General features: G+C 41.0%; 1 protein-coding gene across 1 annotated transcript in view; it reads right to left on the bottom strand.

The window, feature by feature from the left end:
* Positions 1-1,663: 1,663 nt before the first annotated feature.
* TTC21A (tetratricopeptide repeat domain 21A) overlaps positions 1,664-24,010 on the bottom strand; it is a 62,586-nt gene continuing 40,239 nt past the window's right edge. The window contains exons 20-29 of the mRNA XM_038390085.2: positions 22,897-23,085; positions 21,026-21,136; positions 17,096-17,177; positions 16,453-16,603; positions 13,547-13,708; positions 12,820-13,015; positions 10,731-10,955; positions 9,971-10,091; positions 2,566-2,633; positions 1,664-2,481 (exon numbers count right to left, since the gene is read on the bottom strand). Of these exons, the coding sequence (XP_038246013.1) occupies positions 2,404-2,481; positions 2,566-2,633; positions 9,971-10,091; positions 10,731-10,955; positions 12,820-13,015; positions 13,547-13,708; positions 16,453-16,603; positions 17,096-17,177; positions 21,026-21,136; positions 22,897-23,085 (1,383 nt within the window). The 3' untranslated portion in view covers positions 1,664-2,403. The remainder of the gene's footprint in view (positions 2,482-2,565; positions 2,634-9,970; positions 10,092-10,730; positions 10,956-12,819; positions 13,016-13,546; positions 13,709-16,452; positions 16,604-17,095; positions 17,178-21,025; positions 21,137-22,896; positions 23,086-24,010) is intronic.

Here is a 24,010-nt window from a genome sequence, read left to right as displayed (position 1 = left end):
AAGAAGTGGAGTTTTTACCCACCAAAGCTTATGCCCAAATAAATCTGTAAGTCTTTAAGGTGCCACCGGACTCCTTGTTGTTTTTGTGGATACAGACTAACACGACTACCCCCTGATATTTATCACACACCAAGACTCCAATAAAACCTGCAATTGATTTTCTGGGGCCTGTCTCTACTTCACTAGTGCCAAATTCATGGCCAGGAATATGGAAAGGATATTTCCAGGGCATCACAAGTTCCATGCTGTCAAATTCTACTTATCAAAATACAGACCATAACTTATACAATACTGTAAATACTAGCCTGGGGTGAACACAATAGAGTTTGAGATTTTGTAAGTCTTGAACAATTTGTTTACAAAGATTCAGAAAACCAAAGTTTAAGTTCATTCATCTAATATACCGTAGATATATTAATTTCATGATAACTATACTGTAGTTTTGATATTTGTATGTGCCACAAAGTCCTATACATTTACTAGACTATATTTACAGTAGTTACAATGTGCATGAAAAATAACTTCATTGTAGTTACTGTGTATAATTCAATACATAATTCTTAGTTGAAGTTTACCAACATTATGAACCATTTTTTGTCAATTACATGAATTTCTTAGTAGATATATTTCAGAGTAGCAGCCGTGTTAGTCTGTATTCGCAAAAAGAAAAGGAGTACTTGTGGCACCTTAGAGACTAACAAATTTATTTGAACATAAGCTTTCGTGAGCTACAAAAACAAAACAAAAAGAACTGAACAAAAAGTCTGAATTTGAACTTTGCAGTTCAGACTCTTTTCTATGTTGCAGTAAAAGCTTTGTTTCCTCTCCTTCTTTATGGCCCCAACTCAGTAAAGCGTCTCTATTCAAGATAGCACTTAAAACACACTTAACTTTAACCATGTGCTAAAATTAAACATGTGCTTAAGTGTTGTCCTGATAGGGATGAACTTAAACACGTTTACCTGCTTTCCTAAATCAGATCCAGAATTATTAGTGAGAGAAGATCCCTGCCAAAAGCTAGAGTTACATAAGTAACCTACATTTGGCATTTCATTTTTCATTCAAGTTTCTTTCTCTGCATCCTCTTCTCACAGGCTTATCTAAGTGGAATGCAAACTCAAAATCAATCAAGCTTGATTTGAACTTTCAAACTCAATATTAAAGTTGGATCCAAATTAGGCAACATGAGTTTATCCACCTCTAACAGAACCCCATAACTACGTAAGCAAAAAGAGTTTGTTGATACATAATAATGAAGACAGACAAAACTTTAATCAGTTTAATTTACTTTATAAATTGGTCTCAATCATCAATAAACCAAGGAAAAGGTACAAATTACTTTTCCTTGTCCCGCTTTCTGCTTTTGTTGCTGGAGGACGAATTATTTATTTCAATATAACTGATCTGAATTGTTTGATTATTTGAAGAAGCTGTTAATAAAAATGACATTTCTCTCTCTTGTAGCTAATGCTCCTCCTGAATTAGAGTAAGTTGTGGAAAAAAATTACGTTATATCTAAAATATATATATATTTAAAATGAATTCTCATTAAGTGACTAAAAAAAGTAAAATAAAATAAATGAATGAAGAAGCTTTAAAAATAAAGTTCAAAAACAAGTTCATTTTTTAAAAGCATAGATTAATAGTTTTTTTTTCAAAAGGATGGCTTAATCTTATTAATATAAATGTCTAAACCATATTTGCTGATAAGACACTAAAGTGGTGTCTGATCTGAATAACCAGTCATTGGGTAAACACTATAGAGTTAATACATACAGAGATACACACTTCTTTGAAAAGAACTTTAAGTATTACATTCACTAGGTAAGTGAGTCCCATAGGCATGCCATAATGGGAACCTTCAAAACTTTCCTAAACTCTGTACTTAAAATATTTTTTAAAGTACTTTGATATATTGTAAATTAAATATATTGAGCCTGAGTCCCATTTACAGTAAAGCCTCTTTACACCACTCTGGCAGGGTAAAGGGGCCTTAAAGTATATGTAAACATAGTTTAACTCTCACTTTAAGACTCCTTCACTCTGACAGAATGATAGAAAGTGGCCTTATTAAAAATGAGAATCAGGCTCACTCAGTTTTCTTTTAAACTGAATCTGGTAAATAATGTAGATAAGATAAAGAGGATACACTCTTCTGCTGAATTTACAATTCTCCTTTGTCAGTTCATATACAAAGTTTTATAACCATGCCTGAATCTTAATAGCTGTTCATTTCCACAAGTTTTCAGCAGCGTACTCTCTGCAAAGAGGCAAGGCTGAGTTTTGTACTAATTGGAACATCTAAAATGCATAATAATCTTTACTTTCAATATGTTTTCATTTCTAGTGCTTATTGAAGTATTTCTGATATCAAAGCATTTCATATTATCAAGATTTTTATTTCTAGGGTTTGAGAGCTGCTTGAGCCTTTTCCAAAATCTCTTCTCTAATTTTTGGGTAATTTGGGCATATCCTCAAAACCTAGTAAAACAGAAAAGATGGAAAGTCAATAAATTAGGCACAATCTATTTCATGATCTAATTAAAAGTTTTCTGTAGAACTTACATCATGACAAACTTCTATTGCCTCCACATATTTCTTATCTTTCAGGTAATTGAAAGCAAGTTTGAAACCTGCAGAAGGCATGGAAAAGTTGTGATTTCATTGGATTTGAACACAAAACTACAGATAGTCTTAAGACTTAACATTTATTAAATAGCACTTCAGGCAAATAACTCTGATGAACTCATGTTAAAATATGATATAATAGAATTGCATCAAAAGAATTTACTTATAACTTGTGGTGCAAATATTTTCTGCAAGGGCATTTTAACTGGATTAATTTATGCATGATGTTAGCAAAATGAAAAGTCAAAAGTCCATAAAAGAAATGTCCCTGGTAAGTAGACAGGGTTTATACACCCTATGGACCTAACTCAGCTTGCAGTAAAAGACAGTTACCTTTTCCGCAACTGGTGTTCTTCAGGATGTGTGGCTCATGTCCATTCCATGTTAGGTGTGTGTGCTCGCCACATGCACTGTTGCTGGAAGTTTTTCCCTCAGTGGTATCCGTAGGGGACCAGCTCTGGCACCCTCTAGAGTGGCGCGCATATGTTGAAGTATAAGGGACACTGCCAGCTCCCCCCACCCTCAGCTCCTTCTTGTCAGAACTCCGACAGCGGGGAAGAAGGGCAGGTCACGGAATGGACATGAGCCACACATCCTGAAGAACACCAGTTATGGAAAAGGTAACTGACTTTTCTTCTTTGAGTGATTGCTCATGTCCCATTCCACGTTAGGGACTCCCAAGCAGTACCAATGGAAGTGGGTAGGAGTTCATGGACACGTAGCTTGTAACACAGTTCTGCTGAACCCAGCATCATCTTTGGCCTGCTGAGTGATGGCGTAGTGTGCCGTAAACATGTGAACCAAAGACCACGTCGCGGCGCTGCAAATGTCCTGGATGGGGACATGTGCCAGGAAGGCCGCCAAGGACGCTTGCGCTCTCTTTGAGTGGGCCTTCACTAGAGGCAACGGTTGGACCTGCGCCAACTCATAACAGGTCCAGATGCAGGAGGTGATCCAGTCAGAAATCCTCTGAGAAGACATGGAAAGGCTCTTCATTCTGTCTGCTGTCGCGATGAAGAGCTGCGTTGACATATGAGAGGGCTTAGTGCGCTCCAGGTAAAACGCCAAGGCACGATGGACGTCCAAGGTTTGCAGTCACCTCTCCTCTCTGGTCTTGTGAGGCTTAGGATAGAACACCGTGAGGAAGATGTCATGGTTGATATGGAAGGAAGACACCACCTTCAGCAGGAATGTGGGATGGGGTCTCAACTATATCTTGTCCTTGCAGAAGACCATATACGGCAGTTCCGAGGTCAGAGCTTTAATCTCCAACACTCGTCTAGACGACGTCACTGCCACAAGGAAAGCAACTTTCCGCGAGAGGTGGGAAAGGGAACAAGAGCCTAAGGGTTCAAAGAGCGGACCCGTGAGTCTGGAGAGAATCAGATTGAGGTCCCATTGTGGGACAGGATCCCTAAAGGGAGGGAAGAGCCTTTCAAGGTCCTTCAAGAACCTGACTGACATCTTGTGCGAGAACACCGATTTACCCTGTATTGGCGGCTGAAAAGCCAAGATGGCAGCTAGATGAACCTTGATAGAAGAGAGAGCCAGGCCCCAATTCTTCAGAAGGAGCAGATATTCCAAAATGGACAGCAGAGAAGAGTGCATCGGGGAGACACTATGCTCAGACGCCCAGCGGGAGAACCTTGTCCACTTCGCCAGGTAAATCACCTTAGTGGAGGGTCTTCTACTTTCAAAAAAGACCTACCGCAGCTCCCTGGAGCAGGTTTTTTCTTCCGGGTTCAACCATGCAGTATCCACGCCGTGAGGTGGAGAGAGGTGAAGTTGGGGTGCACAAGGTGACCATGATCTTGCGAGAGAAGGTCTGGGCGGTTGGGCAGTGGCCATGGGGGTGGGGGGGCTACTGCCATATCCAACAGCGTGCTGAACCAATGCTGGCGTGCCCATGCCAGGACGATCATGACTCGAGCGTTGCCCTTTTGATTTTTGACAGGACTCTGCTGACAAGCAGGATGAGCAGAAAAGCATACATCAGGACTCCTGACCAGGACAGGAGAAAAGCATCTGAGAGAGCGCCCTTGCCGAGGCCCTGCAAGGAGTAAATGTTGTTCTGCCTGGTGGCGAACAGGTCTACTCGGGGAGTTCTCCACCTCTGGAAGAGTATCTGGACCACTTCTGAGTGGCGCGACCACTTGTGGTGAAAAAAGAAGGATCTGCTAAGGTGATCTGACAGCATGTTCCTGACGCTGGGAAGGTGACAGGCTTCCAGGTGGATTGCATGCCAAATGCAGAAATCCCATAGGCAGAGTGCCTCTTGACAAAGGGCCGATGAGCGCACTCCCCCTTACCTCTGGATGTAAAACATTGAAGCCGTCAGCACTCAACCCACTTGGCCAGGAGAAAAACTGTGCAGGCTTGGCAAACTGCCTTGAGCTCTTTGACATTTATATGCAACGTCATCTCCTCTGCGGACCACATGCCTTGCGTCCACATTGCACCGAGGTGCGCTCCCCAGCCGAGGCCTGAGTCGTCGGATATCAGCGATACCGAAGGTTGTGGGCTATTGAACAGGACGCCATTGAGGACGCCATTGAGGACTGCTCCGGGGTTGGTCCACCACTGCAATGTGGTGAGTGCTTCTGGTGGGATGGTGACAACCTTGTCCAGGTGATCCCTGGATGGGGCATAGACCATAGCCAGCCACTGCTGGTGAGGTCGCATCCAGAGCCTTGCACAGCGGATGGTGGATGTGCATGCCACCATGTGGCCCAGCAGCAACAGGCATATCTGGGCCATCATGAGAGGAAACGCGGAGACACCGGCAATGAGGTCCCCCATCATCTGGAACCTGTCGTGTGGTAGAAACACCTTTGCCCTGATGGAGTCAAGGACCGCTCTGATAAACTCTATTCTTTGTACAGGGACTAATGTTGATTTTCCTCATTTATCAACAGGCCTAGCCTCCTGCATGTGGTAAGCAGCATTGCAACGGTGTCCTGGATCTGGACCTGGTACCTGGAGTGACCCTTGACCAGTCAGTCGTTGAGGTACAGGTAGATCAGGATACCCCAACGCCTGAGGTAAGCCGCCACCATTGACATACATTTTGTAAACACCCTTGGTGCCGTTGTCAGGCCAAAGGGAAGCACTGCAAACCGGAAGTGCGTGAATCCAACCGCGAAGTGGAGAAAGTGTCTGTGTCCTTGAAAGATTGCTATATGAAAATATGCATTCTTCAAGTCAAGCTCAGCATACCAGTCTCCTGGATCCAAGGAGGGGATGATGGAGGCCAGGGAGACCATGTAGAACTTCAACCTCTTGAGATACTTGTTGGGATTTTGCAGCTCCAGGATGGGCCTTAGGCCCCCTTTGGCCTTTGGGATCAGAAAGTATTGTAACGGGAGTAGAACCCCTTGCCCCTGAGGTCTAGGAGGACTTCTTCCATGGCCCTCACCTGCAGCAGGCCCTGCACCTCCTGATGCGGTAAACTCTTGTGAGATGGGTAGCTGAAGAGGGACGGGGAGGGAGGGACGGATGAGGGAGTAGAAAAAAATTGGAGAGTATAGCCCTGCACCACAGTATTGGGGACCCAATGGTCTGAAGTTATAGATGCCCAGTTTGGGAGGAAAAAAGAAAGGTGGTTGGAAAAGTGGGGAGGGGCAGCATCCAGGACAGTGGCTGGAATGTCGCCCTCGGGTGCAGCCTCAAAATACCCATTTTGACCCCTGCTGGGAGCAGGAAGAGCCAGCCTGTGCCGAGATAGAGAGCTGCTGGCCCTGATGGTGTTTGTAGCCCTGGCCCTTTTTCTGGAAGGAATCCTGCCTAGCCTGGCTATGCTGCTGGTGGGGAGGTTGTGGCTTAAACTGCTTCCTTTGCTGCCCTGGGGTGTACAGGCCCGGGATCTTGAGTGTGATGCGCGAGTCCCTTAGCCCATGCAGCTTGTCATCTGTTTTCTCTGAAAACAGAGCTTGGCCATCGAAAGGGAGGTCCTGGATGGACTGTTGGACCTCTAATGACAAGCCTGAGGACTGCAGCCATGCTGCCCTCCTCATTGTTATGGCTGAAACCATGGTCCCTGCCATGGAATCAGCAGTGTCCGAAGCTGCCTGCAGCACCACTCCCTGCCCCTCTTCCAGGATAGCCTGGTACTCTTTCCTGGGGAGCTCTGGGTGGGAATCAACAAATTTGGCCATAGAATGCCAAATATTAAAATCATAATGGCCCAATAGGGCCTGATGATTCGCCACCCTCAGCTGAAGGCTTGATGATGAATAAATCTTTCTCCCAAAAAGATCCAGTTTCTTTACCTCTTTATTTTTGGGAGTAGCCCCCAGTTGTCCCTGCCTTTCCCGCTCTTTGACTGCAGACCCCACTAACGAATTTAGGGCAGGGTGAGTATAAAGGTATTCGTACCCTCTTGCAGGCACATAGTACTTGCGCTCTGCACGCTTGGAAATTGGGGTTAGCGATGAGGGGGTCAGAGGGCTTTGGTAATCTTGACCACCCCCTCATGTACTGGCAGTGCGACTCTAGCCAGGGCTGCCAAGTTGAGGATGTTGAAGAGGGTGTCTGAGGGCTCCTCCAGCTTCTCAGTTTCTAGCCCCAAGTTTGAGGCTACCCTCCTTTGGCATCGTCCTGGGGAATCGTAGGTGGGGGCCCCATGATGTCCTCAGGGGATGAGGAGGAGGATGCAGGTGCAGCAGGCATCACAACCTCTGTGACCTGCTCAGCAGGGCCTTTGCCCCCCATTTGTTGCATATGGGATGTCCAAGGCATGGTGGCCTCTGTCTCAGGCAGGCAGGAGACCACAGCAGAGGGCTTGTCGGAGCCTCCTGACACCGATTTATGCCCTTGGGATGGCTGCAGGAACCCCCACAGGTTTCAAGGGTGCCATGGCATAGGCCATTGGCCCTGGGGCCACGATAGTCCTGCCAGTGCCGTAGGGAGGACCGGTGCTGCCAGTGGAGGACCTTGACCCACCTGCAGGGGTTCCTGGTCCAACTCCGAGCCCAGGGATGGAGGGCCATGTTCTGTACCAAGGCCGACCAGCTGTCTCGGTTCCAGCTGTGCCCATTGTCATGCTCCGAGTGGGATCTTTACACGGGCGACGACCTACTGTGTCGAGATCCCAATGACTGGCTTTGGCATTCGGCAGATCCACGACAGTACCCGGCGATCTACGCCGAATACTTCCTGACCAGTGCTGAATCATAGAGCAGAACCGAGAGCATGACCGATGTCGTGATGATAAGTGTTGACACAGGCACGGCGACCTACGTTGTTAGGCTGGTGACTGGTAGGGAGAATCCCGATGGAGACTTTCGCAGAAGCAGCATCGATCTGAAGAGGAGCTGCTACAACGGTCCCAGTACTGAGAATCCCGATGGAGGCTTTTGCAGGAGCAGCATCGATCTGAAAGGGAGCTGCTACAACACTCCCGGTACCGGGGTCACGGGGTTCTGCATGCCTCGATAGGTCTACGCCACTTTGCCAGACACAGATCCTTAGAGCCCGCAGAACAATAGCCAGAATCTGGAGACCGGCGCTGAAGGCTCTGACTAGTAGGCAGCACTACATCCAAGGCGCAGTGGCTCTGTGCGGGCGAGCGCTGGCAGGATGCTCCCTGGGGTGATAAGCAGTGCCACACTGACAGGGACCAAGGGGGTGGTCCAAAGGCAGACTTACCCCTTGATTTGGAAGCTGCTGTCACCGGTGTTAGCAGCACCAGGAGGGACAAGATATCCTGTCCACCTGCAGGGCCTCTGGGGTCAACGGCATTGCCAGGTGCTGCTCCCATGCTGCTATCCGGGATGGTGGGCACATCCCAGGATGGGCTAACCAGATCAACCAAACCTGGGGCCTGACTCCCACTTGGAGGTGATGAGCCGCACTTTGTGGGTCTAGGCTTGCCTCCTGCCTCTCCTTGTCCTTGCGAGCAGGAGACCGACCTCTCCCAGTCTTCCTCTTCTTACTAGCCAGTGCTGGGGAGGTGGATGATGGCACCAGTAGGGCGCTCTGCCCAAAGCCATGGTGCTGTGCACAGAGTCCAATTTCAGCTGCTCTGGTGCTGGTGTCAGTGCCGACTCCATAAGGAGCACTTTAAGTTGGATGTCCCACTCTTTCTTCATGCCAGGCTTAAAGTTCCTGCAGATGTGACACCTGACACTGATATGAGACTCCCCTAAACACCTTAAATAACTAATGTGTGGATCACTGACCAGTATAGTTTTCCTATAACAGTCACAGTTCTTAAAACCCGGGGACTGGGTCATGCCCCATCCCAAGGCTAGATCCCATCTGGTACACTCTAACTAAAAACACACTAAGGGAACTAATATTAAATGATATAACTATTTATGATAGAAAGTTCACAACAAACAGTTTCTAGAGAAGGAAAGGTTTGCCGAAGCAAAGGAACATTCCAGCACTGGCACTGGAGGTAAGAAGGAACTGAGGGTGGGGGGCACCAGAGCCGGTCCCCTACAGATACCACTGAGGGGAAAACTTCCGGCACTGGTGCATGTGGTGAGCACACACACCTAACATGGAATGGACATGAGCAAGCACTCGAAGAAGAAGAGCTGGATCGTGCAAGATTTGGAGAACTTTGCAGTCTCAAGCCATGTCCTATAGTGTGCAAAACAGCCTTAAATTCATCTTAAAGAGCTAGTAGGCAATCCTCTAGTGGTGAGAACCCAGCATAGTGGCCCCAACATCACCAGCTTCTCAGCCCCTGGAATAGAGTGTGTGGCCAGGGAAAAGGGGCATGGCTGATACATCCCTATGCTTTAGTGATTTCAGCTGCTGGAACAACTCACTGGGGCTGTGAGCTGCTGGTATAATATACATTATATTGGGGGACTGAGCCAGTATATGGTGACTTGTGGAATGAGAGAGAGAAAAGAAGTCTTAAAGCTACCTTTTCACTCACCTCATGAGCAGTCCAGGATCTGGCCCAAAGTGTATAACATTCATTAGTCATATGCAGTAGGTCTGGAAACCAAGACGGATTCTTTCTTGCAGTCTTTCAGTTTATAAGAAATCTTTTCCAAATATGCTAAAACCTCCATCTCCACATGGATCTCTTCTGCACTCCTCTACATGCAACTATTTTGTACTTGGCCTTTCTGCAGATTTTCACTGTTCTTACACTATCATGCACTATTAAAACTAGCTGTCAATAAACTCTTAGCAGCATTCTGGATCAAATGCTGCCCTTAATTACACCTCTGTAACACCACTATCTTCAGTTTGGCTGCATAGGTGTAACTGGGGGCAGAAGCATCTATATCACCATCACAATTTGTTACACTTTCAGAAATAAATGTGCTGGATGATATTCAGGTGGAACTTGAGCTAGAACAGTACTTTCTCAACTCACCAACAGCAGGATTTGCTTGATTACTGTATTTCCAAGCTAATTCATAATTAGTTGCAGCATCCTTATAGGCCTGTTCTTTCTCCATGATAAAACCCATATATTCATAAGCTTTTGAACAAGACTAAAAAAACCAAAACCACAAAATGTTACATCATCATTGAGAATACTTAGCATATCCAAATGTCATAACAGCATTGATTTTTCATATCTTAGTGAATTTAAATTGTGATCAAGATTGTAAATACAGGGCTCAAATTATATTTTCCATTGAAATATACATGTAAAATTGCACTGTTTCCTATGTCTGGTTTTCTTGTTAAATATATAGCTTGATGTTTTATTCTTAAGATAATAATAAGATGTGTACTAAAACACAGAATGTGCAACATGACCAAGTTAACATTACCATTGTGAGCTTAACTTTTGCATTTCCTGGCTTTTTGTGATTTAAAATGTGCAACCTTAATGTTGCATTAACTGTGTGTGTGAGAAAGAGTGTTTAGGGTCACAATAGTAAAATCAATAATGAAACTCTCACCAATTTCAATGTGATGAAGATTTTGCCATTAACTATCATTACGTTAATTATTATCCATTACCTACTTTTATTGTAGATCAGGTTCTAAATTACAGCTGTTACTTTTGGGATTATTGTAAATGGCTATTAATGAAAAACTCTATTTGTGTTCAAATCCCTAACTGGTCACAATGTTTTCTGACCTTTCAAGATCTCCTTGTTAACACCTCCTTTTCCTCTCACCTTATTATATTGTAAGCAGCGTTTCAGTTGTTCAGTTGCAAGATCATACTTTCCACTTTTGCAGTATATATCAGACAATAACATCCAACTTTTTTCTAACTCTTCAGCATCAGACAAAATCCAGTTAGCTTTGGCTAACCGTTTTAGCTGGGTTCTGGCCTTGGGAGTCTGTTTTAGAATCATATAGGCTTGGGCCATTGCCAAAATAGCTGGAACATTTTCCCTCTAAGAAATAAAAGCAGAAATATGATTGTTTAAACATTAATCTCTTTCCAAGGTCTAGAAATATTACTGGTTTTATTGTCTTACTTTAAAAGTTAACAACTTTCATTATTAAACCAAATTTCATTTGGATTATTAAAAACAACATGGTTGTCAACAGACTGTTAAATAAACTTTAATATTTCCCTTATGTTATCTAGTCTGCCATAAACAATTAGAGATGACAATCTAATACCCCATCTTGCAACTGAATCCATTCAGACAGACCATTATGATCATACAGTGTAGATGGATCTACAGATAAAAGCATTATATGAGAGTTAAGTATTTTATTATGATGATGATTAAGAATGAGAAGTCAATGGGACTCCAAGCATACCCAAGATCCATGTGTGGATCCTATTGTAAAACTGAAGTCCTAGGGATATTGGTATTTGGGGTGACAAGGTAATTGTTAAAAACAAACGATCTCAAATTTAATTATGACATTCTAATACGTTTACAAAGAATGTCCCCTCTTTGTCCCCATGAAACCACCTAGGATGGGTGTGTACAATAACAAAGCATGGTACAAAACAGACCCCCCCCCACTAATATAATGAAAAACAAACAAAATGGTAAACTCAAAAACAGAAAGCTAGGAAGGTAAAAGGAAAATGTTCTACATATGAAGGCCAACAGTGGTCACAATAAAAACAACCTTTGAAAAAGAAGAGTTTTCAGTTTTTTCTTAAAAGCGAGTATAGAAAATACCAAGGGGGAAAACATTCCATATCCGAGGAGGTCATGGCAGCAAACACACAACTGCAATGATGCAGTCCCTTGGAGCTGGGTGTTGTCAGAGTGTGATAGCACAGTTGTGCAATGCAGTACAGCACAACTTTGACTATCCAGTCCTCAACTAACCAAAGTGGGGTCTGGGGCTCAATTCTGCAAAGTGCTGAGCATTTTACCTCCTGTTTAGCAAACTTTAAGCATGCATAGGAAGTCAATAAGAGTACTTATTTGTTTACAATTAAGCATGTCATAAATAATTCACTTTATTAGGACCAAAGTGCTCAGCAACATGTAGGATCAAACGCCTGTTCCCAACATTTAGTTGACTACAATGAAAATTCCCTTAATTAGCCAAAACCTCAATAATTCAAATGTAATCATGCACTTCATATAATTAAAGCATTCATCAATGAAAACAAAAAAATCTTAGCTATTTTCTTTTCATAATATTAAGAATAATTTGATCTGATTTATCTCCAGACTATGTTGAAAGTACAATATATATCCTACTACCACTTATTTCCATTCTGGCTGTAGCAGTTTTGCTACTGAGTTGTTGAAAAGCCTGTACAATTGTACATCTATTAAGAGTGACTAGCTATTTTTCCACAATTTGCAAATAAAACATATCCTTTTGAAAATTTAGTCCATTAAGTTTTCAAAACTTTGGGTAAAACCTGCCTCTATTGAAGTCAATGGGAAAAACTCTGTTACTTCAGAGAGGCTAGGATTTCAACCACTGACTTTGTAGAAATGGTTCCTTCTGAGATCAAAGTACAATAATGCTGGCAGAATGACAACAAAAAGAAAATTAAGCAGACATTCTACAGCTTCATCTCTATTCTGCTGATGTTGCAGCTTGCAGTTTTCTCTCTCTTACTGATCCTTTAACAAGGAAATAACAAAATACACATTAAACAGTAACACCTTATTATGCCTATTAAATTAATTTCAAAGCACTTATCGTTTTAAAATTATGGAGAAAATGGGTGGCCACTCAATTGAAAATACTCCTAGTAAAAACCAAAATGTTATCTATTAGCATTTTTCAACAGAAGGGAACCTAAGATGAATTGAAGAATTTTCTTACCTCATTTTGGGCCATTTCTACAAATACACTGAGGGCTTTCTCCACATTAATTTTGTCTTTTGTGGCCACCAGACAGCAGTTCTGTAATATCTTCATCTGATTTTGTCCCTCTTGTGAGCGAGGATAAAACTCTTTAAGCAGTTTCTCAGCTGTGCGTATCCCATGTTGTTCAGATTCTCTCTTCTCTTTTAAGTTACTGTTAAAATTATCATTGAACATCATACATGATGATTCTTAGTGTGTCAAATCCTGTCTAATGATAAAGCAATATCTTTTAATTCTAATAGCACCATATTTAACAGAGCAGATTTGCATTTCTTCTTCTAAATACTTCATAATTCACACATATTAGATTACAGACCATTGTCCCTTCCAGACCAGAGCTGAAGCACCTTAACTGCCACTCCCCATGTATCTGTTCTGTGTCTAAATACAGGCCTTCAGCCTCCAGGTCTCTCAGTCCAGTACTTTCCACAAGCATTAAGTTCATCTCCTTCCTTTTAAACCCACAAATATGGCAAATGTTTCTATTTTCTGTTAGTGACTATAGCGTAGAGTGCACAGCTGAACTGAAATACTGTGTTTAGCCTCTCTTTACACATGTAGTGGGGAAAGAAATTACCAGAGCTTTATGCTAGTCTTAGACATATAATGGAAAATGAATTTGATATTCTATTACATTTCTCTATTACAAACTGTTTCCATAAGTGTTGGGTTTCTCTTTTACCTGTCCTCTTCATTGAGGCTTTCAAACACTTCTCCTCCTATTATCTCATTATCAGGATTTAGGCAGATCTGAATCATATTGTTGATGGCTCTCTGGCCCCAGTCACTATCCTTTCGAGCTTTGTTGAAATATTTCAGTGCCTGATTGGGCTGTCCCATGTGCCTGTTTGGAGAGAATACGTAATATGCAGTTGCAAGAGTGTAGGGTGATCATTAATCTTAACAATAACATTTCCATATTTATGTACATAAAAGCACTAATGAAAAAGGCCTTTGTCAGTGTGGAAAAATCTTGTAATATTTGTTAGAAGTATAGAACATTTCTACATATGGATTCTATGAAAAATAGGATTAAAAAAGTGCATAATCTGCACCAGATACTTGTTTAGTTTACTTTATATTGTACTGATATTCTTCTGTGTGTTGATTCTTTTACTGCAAAATATACTGATTCTTATTACTTATTGTTCTATGGATTATATTCCTGTTTTCCTGTATGTGTTTGTCTTTTTTTGATATATTAATGTAAAATCAAACTAACGGTACAGAAAGCCACAAATATAAAATGTTATATGAATATATTATTTAAATGTGGTTGTGGTTCTGTTCTTTGCTAAAATTATCAGAGTCTGGCAAAGGCTTCAATTATATAGCGACCGTACCAGACCTAACATGAAGGAAAAGGAAAGTGAAGAAAAGAGAAGTTAAAAGATACTCAAACCCCAGTTCAAGAAAGCACTGAAGAAAGTGCTTAAATTCATTCATTTTCAGGAAACCACTTAACTTTAAGCATATATTTAATCTCATTGACTTCAATGGGATTTAAGCATGTGTTTAAATTCTTTCCTGAATAGGGGTGCATACTTGAATTGGGGCCTCAGTGAGCCTCAGGACTCTTGGAATGCTAGAGGTTGGAAAGGAGCATAGACATTGTACACTTAAAAAAATGAACAAACAAAAATACCAGAAACAAAATCCTAATGAAACAAAACACTCCACTGAGCACAAAATTCTGCCCCTAGGGAGAGAATGAACGATACATGACAGATGTTAGTCAATTTTTTCAAGATTTTTTCACGGAGGTCACAGAAATCACAGAATCCGTGACTTCCAGTGATCTCGGTGACCTCAGCCCGCAGCAGACGGGAGCTGCAGGGTCCCCCTGCTGACTGCAGTGGGAGGAGCCCAGAGCTCCTGGCTGCTGTGGGGTTACCTTGGAGCTTGTGGGTGGCAGGGGTACCTTGCAGCTCCCGGCTGCCACAGGCAGTTGGGGACCCTGGAGCTCCAAGCCCCCCAAGGTGGTGGGGCCCCGGAGCTCCAAGCAGGCCCCTGCAGCTGCCTTGCCGCTGCAGGGTGGTATGGGGACCCCACAGCTGAGCTCCCCATTTTGTCATGGATATTTTTAGTAAAAGTCACAGACAGGTCACAGGCTTCCGTTAATTTTTCTTTATTGCCAGTGACCTGTCCATGACTTTACTAAAAATATCTGTGACAAAATCTTAACCTTATTTATGCACTACTGGATGGTGGTCAGATACTACCATGATGAGTGTGGAATATGAATCTATACAGAATAAAGAATAGGACCTCCTTTGCTGACTGCTGACTGGAATAACTGGTGGGCAGCATTTTTATTTGGGAAGGAATAGCGCACACAGTTAGTAGGGGTCCTGGCTCATGCCCTACCCTGTTACTGCTGTCCATGATGGTCAAAAAATCTTGAGAGGTAGGTAAATTCCACCACAATCATGTTAAGAAGCCAAGACCCAGGAACTGAAAATCCTGCACAGATGATATCTACAGAATAAGTATTTTTATTGCCTTTTTCCTTTTAGCACTACAAAGCCATCACAGCTTAGAGTAAGTCAGTTTTGCATTGTATTCCAACTTGTGCATCATCAACAAACACATTTGTTAAGTTCCAATCAATTACACCTGTTGAACGCCCTTCTGATAATCAGGATGCACGGATATTACTAAGGGTATAATCTGATTACAGTACATTTTTACAGATGTGAACAAGGAGCATTTCGGCCTATGGAACCTTTATTATTCATGAGAAGGAAAGAACCCAGCTTGACCAGTCAGATCCCAGATTAAGTCTGCAGGGCTAACAGTTAGTAGAAAAACATCTTTTGACTTGTGCTAGTTTGATACTTGAATCACTGAAACATAGTATATATGGAACCCCGCAATGCCATTTTTAGAGTCAAATTTCAAGTAGAGACAGACTTCAAGGTTTCATTAAGGTAGGCAAACTGCTGCTTTGATTTATCAATCTGTGAAACAGGTAAAATATCTATCTGAGGTGCTTTGTGGGGCTCATGTGTTTGGAAAGTGCTTTGAGATCCCCAAATGAAAAGGTGTTATATAAAGCAGAAACTATTCTTCATTATTTGACCCTCATAACATGAAGTTTAATACATTATATCCAAATATCTTGGGTGAAATCCTGGTCTCACTGAAGTCTATGGGACTTCTGCCATTGACGTCAAAGGGGCCAGATTTCACTCCTTGGTTTTAGAGCCATGTGAAATATTTACAATCAAACCTCAACTCTCTTGTACTGAGTTTGGTATATTCAAGTCAACTGAGTTTGTTCTATTCTATTCAGGTTCTTACATACCACCAATTACTTTCCTATATTCACCTTAGTTTCTTTTTCTATTCCAACATTGCCCTCTCCCACAAAAAGCCTTGAGCCCAGTAGAAAATTGAATTTGTATTAGAACTTTAACTTCCCAGCAAACCTGAGATGCTGGTTCACTTCCAGTTCTTCCAAACCAAATTGCAGGGCGCAGTTCTCAAAATGAACCTGAAACAGCACACATAAGCTATACAGGGATTGCATAGCCTTACTCATCAGGGTATCTATAACATTGCTAAAGACTACTCAGTCCAAATTACCAGCAGTAAAGTCCTTTGCAGTAGTTATAACCAGGCTCCAAAAGTACTCGAGTTGACTTTTTCTTAGCCATTTCAAAGAAATGTGTAGCTTTATCAAGCTTACCACTTCTTCTTAGCAAATCTATTAACCTTTCGATGACTGAGAAGTTATCTAAAATGACATAACAATGTAACAAAGTAAGAAAGTAAACTTTACCTTTGTACTGAAAAAACTCAGGCTATCCAAATTCATGTTAAGCTTATGCTTTAGTTTAAAATGTGAAAAAAGGCCATGTTTTGCTGCAGGCAGCTATCAGTAGGGTACTGCAATGATGCCTGGAGGATTCAAAGCTGGGAAGAGACTAAGGCTTTCAAAAGGGAAAACGGCAGAGCTTCAAAGACACACAAGAGAACCCAATCCCCACCAACTTTTACTGTTCTTCGGAAGTGCCAAGGTATAGTCTCCATCCCAAAGCTTCAGACCCATTCATCTTGTTCCTTTAAGTGTTGTGGGACTATAGAAGCTCCTTTTAATGAACAGAACATGCTACTTGGAAGTCTTGTAGATGAAATTAAGACAACAGAGTTGTCACATATTTTCATTAGCTAACCTTTTAAAAATAGGGTAAATCTGAAAAAAACCACCTTATTTAAAAGTAGATACCTGGTGCTTTATCCAGAACATTTTGGTAAAGATTTATAGCTTGTTCATACTTCTGTTTTCTAAACATGAGGTCTGCCATCATCTAACAGAACAGAAAAAAACTGCATTAAAAGTGACTGAGTTGAATTCCTTGAAAAGAACCAGAAATGTAAAAGTTATTTTACCTTTCTGAAAATAGTCCTGACAACCAAAAAAGGATATGTTTTAAAAATAGCTGAGCATGAACTAGCATTAAACAATGTACCAAATGAAAATAAGAAATATTCAATAAAATAACTATGCACTATTCAGATAGACACTGGAATGTAAAGACCAGATGTTGCCTCTTGTTGGATTTGGGCCCAATTCTCTCATTTGTCCTTCTAGGGCCCTGTGTATTCTCTGATTCTGCAGCTGTGCAATTTGTCACAGAATTCACCCCTTGCTAAAAAATTATGTTCCAAAATCAAAGCTTTCAGTTAAAAAAATATTTCTAATAATTATGGCTGCTGAAATAATCTAGAAAACAAACTAAGTGTAAACCGATGTAGTGCTGCCTTTCTGAGTTGCAGACAAACATAAACACTAGTCTTGAGAGATGTGAACAGCCCCCTTTATTTAAATAGGTTGTGTTAATTCTGAAATATAAATAAGATCATTTCATTGTCAAGGCTATTAGCTATTTTGCTGCTGGTCATTTTAGCAGAAATATGTACTGACATGTTTATGAAAAATGAAATTTCAGAACCGTTTAAATCAGCCTCTGTACCAGATGATTGATGATTGAGAGCTAATGTAATGCTGATTTTTAAAAAAAAAAGGCTCCAGAGGCGATCCTGGCAATTACAGGTCAGTGAGCCTAACTTAAGTACCAGGCAAACTGGTTGAAACTACAGTAAAGAACAAAATGATCAGACACATAGATGAACACAATATATTGGAGAAGAGTCAACACAGCTTTTGTAAATGGTAACCATGCATCAGCAATCTATTACAAGGATGTGAACAAGGGTGATACAGTTGAGATAGTCTACTTGGACATTCAGAAAGCCTTTGACAAGGTCCCTCACCTAAGGCTCTTAAGAAAACTAAGCAGTCATAGTTAAGAGCAAAGATCCTCTCATGGATCAGCAGCTGGTTAAAAGATAGGAAGCAAAGGGTAGGAATAAACAGTGTCTTCACAGTGGAGAGAGAGGTAAATAGCAGGTGTAGAGATACGTTTGTAGAAGATTATAATTTAGAAATGCTCCGAAATTTAGGGATTTGCCCTGAAGGTGGGGATTGGGAACATCGCATGACTGTGTGCAGCAGTTCACCAGAGATGCTCTCCTGTTTGTTTTATTAAAGTTTTATTCCTTTCTCATTCACTGGTTTGCTATTTAATGAACCCAAAGATCATTAGAGCAGGGTCCCCCAAGGATCTGTACTGGGACCTGTGCTGTTCAACATATTCATAAGTTATCTGGAAAAGGAGGTGAACAGTGTGGTGGCAAAATTTGCAGATGATACAAAATTACTCAAGATAGTTAAATCCAAAGCTAAATGTGAAGAGCTACAGAGGGAGCTCATTAAACTGGGTGGCTGGGCAATAAAATGGCAGATGAAATTCATTGTTCATAAGTGCAAAGTAATGCACATGGGAAAAATATCCATACAAAATGATGGGGTCTAAATTAGCTGTTACTACTCAAGAAAGACATATTGGAGTCATCGTGGACAGTTCTCTGAAAACATCTGTTCAATATGCAATGGCAGTAAAAAAAAACAACAACAAATAACAGAATGTTAGGAACTATAAGGAAAGGAATAGATAATAAAACAGAAAATATCATAATGCCACTATATAAATCCATGGCCTGCCCACACCTTGAATTCTGAATGCAGTTCTGGTTGCCCCATCTCTAAAAAGATACATTAGAATTGGAAAAGGTACAGAGAAGGGAAAAAAAATGATTAGGAGTATGGAACAACTTCCATATGAGGAGAAATTAAAAAGACTGGAACTGTTCAGTTTAGAAAAGAGACAAGTAAGGGGAGATATGACAGAGATCTATAAAATCATAAACAGTATGGAGAAAGTGAATGGAGAAGTGTTATTTATCACTTCATATAACACAAGAACCAGGGGGGTCACCCAATGAAATTAATAAGCAGCAGATTTAAAACAAACAAAAGGAAGCACTTCTTCACACAGTACATATTCAATCTGAGGAACTTGTGCAATGAGTTGTTGTGAAGGCCAAAAATATAACTGGATAAAAAAAATAATTAGATAAATTCATCAAGGATAGATGGCTATTAGCCAAGATGGTCAGGGACATAACCCTGTGCTCCGGGTGTCCCTAAACCTCTGAATTCTACAAGCTGGGTCTGGCTGACGGGATGGATCACTTGAAATTGCCCTGTTTATCTTCTTTGAAGCGCCTAGCACTGGCCACTGTTAGAATATAGGATACTGGGTTAGATGGAACCATTGGTCTGACTCAGTATGGCCGTTCTTATGTTCTTATCCAACTGCCCCAAGCTGCCTCTCCAGGAGCCCAAATGCCCAGCTGTCCCCTCCCAAGCTGCCAAATCTCCAGCTTCATCAGAGATAGCTTCTACCATGCAGTTTGGTATTGCCACAGTGAAAATCTTCAGCATACTAAATGAAGTGTAATAAATGTAATAGAGCCAATATAAAAAAACCCTGAATTGAATATTGAAATAAATAACACAATGGCTACTTTACTACTGTATTATTCATTATTATACTTAATTAAAAAAAACTTCCATTAAGGTAACTCACATGTGTACATGTTTATGGGATCAGTGCCTGTGTTGGGACTGAATTCTTCAAGCAAGTTATTCCTGGTACAAGTAGTTACTGCACTGATTGACCCATCACATGGCTAAAAGATGCACTTCAGTAATAAGGTATACCCTGCTATCTCCTAGATTGAATCCCACATGGAAGGGTTTTGAGATTCAGAGAGAACCTATAAAGCTGGCAGAGTTGAAGAAGGCTGAAAATGAATGAGATGGGGAAAGGTAGAAAGAAAAAGAGTAGAAGAAGGGTGAATGTTTACCTGAGTGTTTTCTGCTGGCTTTGTTTTTCTTTAACTGTTATTTTGAATAATATCAAAGGGTATCTTTCAACATAACAAATTAAAAGACATAATGAAACAAGTAATAATAATCATACAGACTTATCATGCAGTAAACTGCATTTTTGGAGGGGATCCAAACTCATTTTCAGGTGTCCCATTTCATCTAATGACTAAGGGCTTGTCTACGTGGTGGGAAAATGGGCTCTACAGGGGTGTGGTATCTCAACCACACTAATGTGCTCACATTAATTGGTCGTGTGGACCCTGCTGGTGCACAGTAACATAGTGCTGTTTGAAACAGTTAAAGCACACTAGGAAACCTTTAGTGTACACCAGCAGGGTATATAAATGGACCACTTAATGCACAACACATTTGTGCACTTTAGAAATCACAACTGCTATAGCACATTCTTTCACAATGTAAAACAAGCCATGTATCTCACTTATATGCAATACAACACTGACATGACACTTAGTGCCATGTGAAACATGGACTGAACTGCCAATCAGAGAAACTTTGCCCTGTGCTAAATTGATAGAAGTACATGATTACCCTCAAAAAAGCAAACACTTTTCTATTACTCATAGGTAAGTATACGTTTAATATTTTTTCTGCTCTTATACAGATTGCTTTTTGGAAGGTATACATTTGCCTTTCACTTTCCCCTTACCTCCCTTTCCTCTGACTCTTCATGGAAAAAGTTTCATTAGTAGATGCAACCTATTTTGCTATCAATTGCAGTGTAGCTTCTCAGACATAAGACATATGCCAATACATAGAGGAATGTCTTTAGAATAGCCTAAAAATTGAAAACAATTCTTTAATCTGAACTGAAGATGATTAACTATTACCCATTTATACCATTGTTGCAATTTCATTGCAATTGTCATCTTGAAGAAGCAGAGCACAATGATGTTCACATGACTCGATATCACCTTGTGTCAAATAAAGACGAGCCAACTGCAGTAGTACCTGGGAGAATAAGGACAAGTAATTAAAGAAAGGAAATATTTCAATGATCAGTGTAATTGATATCGAGAGTCATATATATTTTTTTCTTTCTTGATTAAGAATCCTATCTCAGAGGCTAGAGATGGAAAAGATTTCAGTGAAGTGACCTCAGGGATAAATTTGTCCCATAACAACATTTACGTCATCCTCCTGATAAAGCGGAATGCTCCATACACTAGTATGCTCTTCAGTGCTTTGTCTTGTCTAATTTTAATTGTCCCAAATGATGGGAATAGCATTATTTCTCTTAGAAATAAACAGCTCCAGTTGATGTGGGGCAAAACAATTACAGAAAAGTCACAGTACACGCCATGTAACCTTTGAAAATGAGTGTGATTTACTCCAGGAAAACATGCATAGGTTAATGTTGTTCTCATTTAAATGGAAGTTGCAGATGCTTGATCCTGTGACATGCCTGAGTGCCATCAGTTCTCAGTGAAATCAGTTGAAGGGGTGACAAAGAGAAGAAGGCTAAAAGGTGACTTGATTACAATCTATAAGAACCTAAATGGGAAACAAATATTTGATAATTGTCTTTTAAATCTAGCAGAGAAAGCTCTAACATGATCCAATGGCTGGAAGCTAAGCTGAAGCTGAAACTAGGCAAATTCAGACTGGAAATAAGATATACATTTTTTAAAATGAGAGTAATTAATCATTGGAATAATTCACCCAGGGTCATGGTAGATTCTCTATCACTGGCAATTTTTAAACAAGAATGGATGTTTTTCCTAAGAGATCTGCTATAAGAATTATTTTGGGGAAGTTCTATGGTCTGTGTTATAGAGGAGGTCAGACTAGATGACAACAGTGGTCCATTAGTGGTCTGCTAGCCTCTGTTTGCCAGAAGCTGGGAATGAGCGACAGGGGATGGATCACTTGATGATTACCTGTTCTGTTCATTCCCCTTGGGGCACCTGGCATGGGGCACCTGGCATTGGCCACTGTCAGAAGACAGGATATTGGGCTAGATGGACCTTTGGTTTGACCCAATAGGGCCATTCTTATGTTCTTATGTTCTTATTCTGGCCCTTGAATCTATGAAACTATAAAGTTGAGAGTGTACAGCATCCCAAAGTTGTGCTCATTACTGCACCCTTCTTGCAGAAAGGGAACATTGGCATCTAACTTGGCAAAATTCCCATGGACTTCAGTTGAGGTTCTGCCTGCACAGAGGGAATTCATCATCATATTCAAGACCATGTTGCAATGCTTAGTGGACCTGAGACTCTAACCCTCAAAACTGTAATGGGAGTTTTGCACATGTAAACCTTATAGGGCTGGGCCCTCTCTTTGTTGCTAACAGAAATATGTGCTTCAGAAGTTTAAGAAAAATGTATAATAGGAAAGGGCTTTTTTTCTGGAGGTAGGGGTTGGTATTTAATTTCTCTTAAAAAAACACTGTTATTTTTTTTTATTGTACATATGCTCCATGTTTTTTTGTAACTGGATGAATTTGATAAAATAAATAAATGAAAAAGTGCTAATAAGAGCCTGGACCAATATTTCCTTCTTACATGTATTTGTTTTCTTCTGGCTGCTTTCTGCTGAAATGCAAGTTTAAGAATTCACTCACGGTACTTTTTATAGTCTAAATATTCAAACATATTTTCATCATACCATTTAAACAACAAAGTGGCTAACATAACTATTTTTCCAACTTAATGTGCACTTAAGGTATTGTTGAACAGATACTGACTTGGATTTAAGACAATACTTACTTTACTATCTGTCTGAGTATAAGATAGTGCATCTTTATACCATTTAACAGCTTGTACATACTCTTTCTCGATTAGGTATTGCTCAGCAAACTGTACACAGATCAATGATGTCAACTGCTTCTGAGAAGGGATCAATTCAGATCGTTCCAGAGGGATACGCTTCAGTATTTTCAACTGTATGTCAATGGCCTTATTGAGTAAACAAATATATGAAGAGAGATTATAACTCAAACAGTAATGGAGTAACTATTTTAAAAGTTTTTCATGCAGCAGGAGGTCGAAAATTTATACTTGCTAAATTACTTAAGATGTTTCAAAAAGGTTTTTGTTATATTGTAAGTCCAATTTCCATTTCATTCTCTGCAGCTACTTTCTTTTTTAAAAGTAATGAGGTTATCTTAATATTTTGCAATATTGGATTTTAGGTTAGTTGGTTAAATTACTCCTGTTTCTTATAACCTTTTCATATTCTGGTGCATACAATTAGCTACTGTTGGCAATGGCTTGGTGCATCTGCTCTTTTACCATGCAACAGGTGAATATTCTCAAGACCAAATTGACAATACCAGAAGGTTGGAGAATCAACATTTCTTCAGCCACGCTGGAGCAATGAGGATGACCTTGGCATGGGTCAGCTTGAGGATTACTTGCAAGATGATTGGAATCAGAGGGAAAGCATATAGGAGTGCACATTCACAATTCGGGTGAAAAGAGTCAGTCAGGGAGCCCAGACTGAGGCCTCATCAGGAGCAAAACAGACAGCATTTCTTGATGTTTCTCATAGTGAACAGATGTATTGCAGGGATGCCCCAAATTGCAAGACACTGGGCTTCAGAGACCACTTGCAACTCAGGGCAAAATTCCAATGGAGGTGATCTGTGTGTTGATTCTTGGCCCCAAGTGAGTGATCAGCCACCAGATTAAATTTTCTCTCGTGGAGGGGGGGGGGGGGCGGGAGGGGGAGAGAAGAAGCAGCCTGATTGCTACCTGACAGCACTTTTGAGTGTGCTCCTTTGTTTGTTCACACAGAATCACAGAATATTAGGGTTGGAAGAGACCTCAGGAGGTCATCTAGTCCAATCCCCTGCTCAGAGCAGGACCAACTCCAACTAAA

This window comes from Dermochelys coriacea, chromosome 2 (assembly GCF_009764565.3).
Source record: "Dermochelys coriacea isolate rDerCor1 chromosome 2, rDerCor1.pri.v4, whole genome shotgun sequence".
Taxonomy (NCBI): Eukaryota; Metazoa; Chordata; order Testudines; family Dermochelyidae; genus Dermochelys; species Dermochelys coriacea.
Note: the sequence above shows the minus strand (reverse complement) of the source record. Positions and strands in the feature narration are given on the sequence as shown.